We start from the raw sequence: 2844 nt of genomic DNA, 5'->3' as shown, positions 1-2844 counted from the left end.
TCGGCGGCGAGACGGGAGAGGAGGTATGTGTCGCGGGCGCCTTTGCTGCGCTGCGTCGTTGCGTGCCTGGGCGTGCGCCTGTCGACTGTGTGTGACTGTGTTGGGCGTTGTGCCACGTACGTGTGTGCTCGGCCGAAGGCGTCGGAAGAAAAAGAGAGAGAGAGACGGGCGGGAAAGTGGGTCGGTGTGCGTGCGTCGCCCGTGATGCGATGATGTCGCGTCATGTCATGTCATGTCTTTGCGAAACGGCTGCCGAGAGGTGTGTGGTGGCGAGCGGGAATGTGCGTTTGGTGGTTGCCGGCCGGCCGGCAGTTGTTGGTGGTTCCTCCTGTGTGGTTGTTTGTGCTGCTTTGATGGCAACGTGGAAGGACGCCGGTTTTTCCGTGCCTTGCGTGTGGTTGTGTCGACGGTGACTGGTTGGGGGTGTGCGCCGATGCACGTGCCATGTTGTTATGTTTGGGTCGTGAGTGTGTTTTTGGCTGTGTTGTTGTGTACGGGAAGGGGGAGAGAGGAGGAGGCGGCGGCGGCGGCGGCGGCGGCGGCGGCGGGGGTGATAGTGCGTGCAGTAGTGCCGTTGCGACGGGCGTCGGGTGGAGCCGTGCGTAGTGGCGGAAAGGTGTAGGTTGCGGGAAGCGAGCCCGTCGCGTGTCGTCGTCGACGACGGGGTCGCGTGCGCTGTGAATCGAGAGTGGCGGGAAAGGGGCAGCGTGCCGCTGTGTCGTGGTCGTTAGCAGAGGCCTGTGTGCCTGTCCGTTTGTTTTCTGTCGGACGCTTGGTGCGAGGTGTTTGTTTTGTTTTGTTGCCGCCGCCGCGGTTGTTTTTGTTTGTCGGCTGTGCTGTGTCGGTGGGTCGGCGAGCTGTTTTGCGGTGCGTGAATGTGTTGGTGCAAAAGTGGCGGCGGCGTCATGGCTGCGACCGCGACGAGCCGCGGGCGCGCCATTGATGATGTTGAACACAGAGCGGCTGTGTGCAATGGGAGGCCTTGTGTACGGGTAGCGGTGTTGTCGTACGTGCATCCGGCCCGGTGCGGAAAGCGCCGTTGCGGTTGCGGGTTGCCTCTGGTCGCGACGTGTGGTGCTCGGCTTTGTGGGTTTTTTTGGTGCCCCTTTGGCCGGTGGGTGGTGTTTGTTGTTTTGTGTGTGTGTGTGTGTGTGTGTGTGTGTGGTCGGTCTCTTTGGCGCTCGGTATATATCTGCCTCCTGCTCGGTCTTGTTGTCGACGTCGTCTGTAGTTTTTTGCGGCTTGCCGACGACCGACCGACCGAACTACTACCTACCTGTGACAGCTACGTGTGGCGCCCGAAGGTGAACGTAACGTGACCTCGGCGCCCTTAGCCTAACCTAAGATGTCCGGCCGTAAGGTAGGTGCGGCCACCTGACGCCTCACGTCCGAACGCTTAACCTAACTTTGACGCCTAACCTAACTTTAACCCTTAACCTAACCCACGTCCACCTAACGTAACCTAACCTAACCCAAGCGACGCCAACCCTAACCTAAGGTGTTGTACACTGCGAATGTCGAAGGCATGTTATAGTCTTAGGTGGAGAGCACTACACGCAACAAGCGGCTACACGGGTAGCAGGGGTTGTGTGGCGTGGGCTGGGCGGTTTTGTTAGGTTAGATGGCCTTGGGCAAGTACAGAAAGGGGGCAACAGCAGCCTCAACGGGTGCGGGGACCAAGCAGCAATCGGTATCGTTTGTTAATTGTCAACTGTCGAAGCTGCGTTGGTACAGTACCGGAACCGCAAGCGCTGACAGAGAAAGCACCGAAGCTCTGCAATCGTGATAAGGTACAGAAAGCTGGCTGACGCCAGGGATAAATTCTGCCGAAATTGTCACAAAGGTACAGACGGTGTTTTAGAAAGGCTCGATTGCATGCAACCGGTGGTGGTGTGTTCGTCGCTGTTTGAGTAGTAGTTTTGATCCTGTAGTGAAGTAGAGGTGGATGGTTCCTGTGAAATATTGTGGGTGGAGGTTACACCCAACAACCGAGCTAGGTTTAATAATAATTGGCTCCTTTGACCGACCTCCCGACGCAGCAGCATTAGTGGCAGAACAACGGAGAGACGGATTTTGGAAACACATTTCACATACATTTTCCTCAGCATGTTAGGGTCTTAGGTGGAGATTTCAATTTACCCGATATAGACTGGGACACTCAGATGATGTTCAGGACGGGTGGTAGGGGGACAGAGAGCATCGAGTGACATTATACTGAGTGCACTGTCCGAAAATCACCTCGAGCAAAATGAACAGAGAACCGACTCGTGGAGATAACATCGTGGACCTACGGATGACAAACAGACCCGAACGTGTTTCGACTCTGTATGTGCAGAACAGGGACGCAGTGATCATAAGGCCGTTGCAGGGAGGACGGTGTATCTATCTGTTTTGGCTAGCAAGAGTAATAGAAGGCAGATTTGCAGACGACCCGACAGATGAAAAGGCAAATGCCTGTTCCGACACTGACAATGTTGAGTGTTCATGGAGAAAGTGCAAGGCAATGGTAAAAATGCGTTTTTAGACAGGTACGTGCCGAGTGTCGAACTGTGAGGGATGGGAAAAAAAACCCACCGTGGTATACTACAACAACAACGTTAGGAAACTGTTGCGAAAGCAAAGAGAGCTTCACCCAAAGTTTAAACGCAGCCAAAACCTCCGAGACAAACAGAAGCTAAACGATGTCCAAAGTGTGAGCGTAAGGAGGGCTATGCGTGAAGCGTTCAGTGAATTCGAAAGTAGAACAAACCCTATGTACCGACGTTGACAGAAAATGCTAGGACGTTCCGGTCTTGCGTTGAATCAGTAAGTGGCTCGAAACAGCATATCCAGACACTCCGGCAT

At 54.9% G+C, this 2844-nt stretch overlaps 1 protein-coding gene across 1 annotated transcript; it reads right to left on the bottom strand.

Moving 5' to 3' along the window:
- Window positions 1-230: 230 nt before the first annotated feature.
- Window positions 231-1016, bottom strand: LOC126232407 (uncharacterized). The gene has a single exon (XM_049942670.1). The coding sequence runs from the start codon at window positions 1014-1016 to the stop codon at window positions 231-233; it is 786 nt and encodes a 261-aa protein (XP_049798627.1).
- Window positions 1017-2844: the final 1828 nt, after the last annotated feature.

The sequence above is a fragment of the Schistocerca nitens genome, unplaced genomic scaffold, assembly GCF_023898315.1.
Source record: "Schistocerca nitens isolate TAMUIC-IGC-003100 unplaced genomic scaffold, iqSchNite1.1 HiC_scaffold_488, whole genome shotgun sequence".
Lineage (NCBI taxonomy): Eukaryota > Metazoa > Arthropoda > Insecta > Orthoptera > Acrididae > Schistocerca > Schistocerca nitens.
The sequence above is the reverse complement of the archived record's forward strand: the minus strand, read 5'-3'. Positions and strand labels throughout refer to the sequence as shown.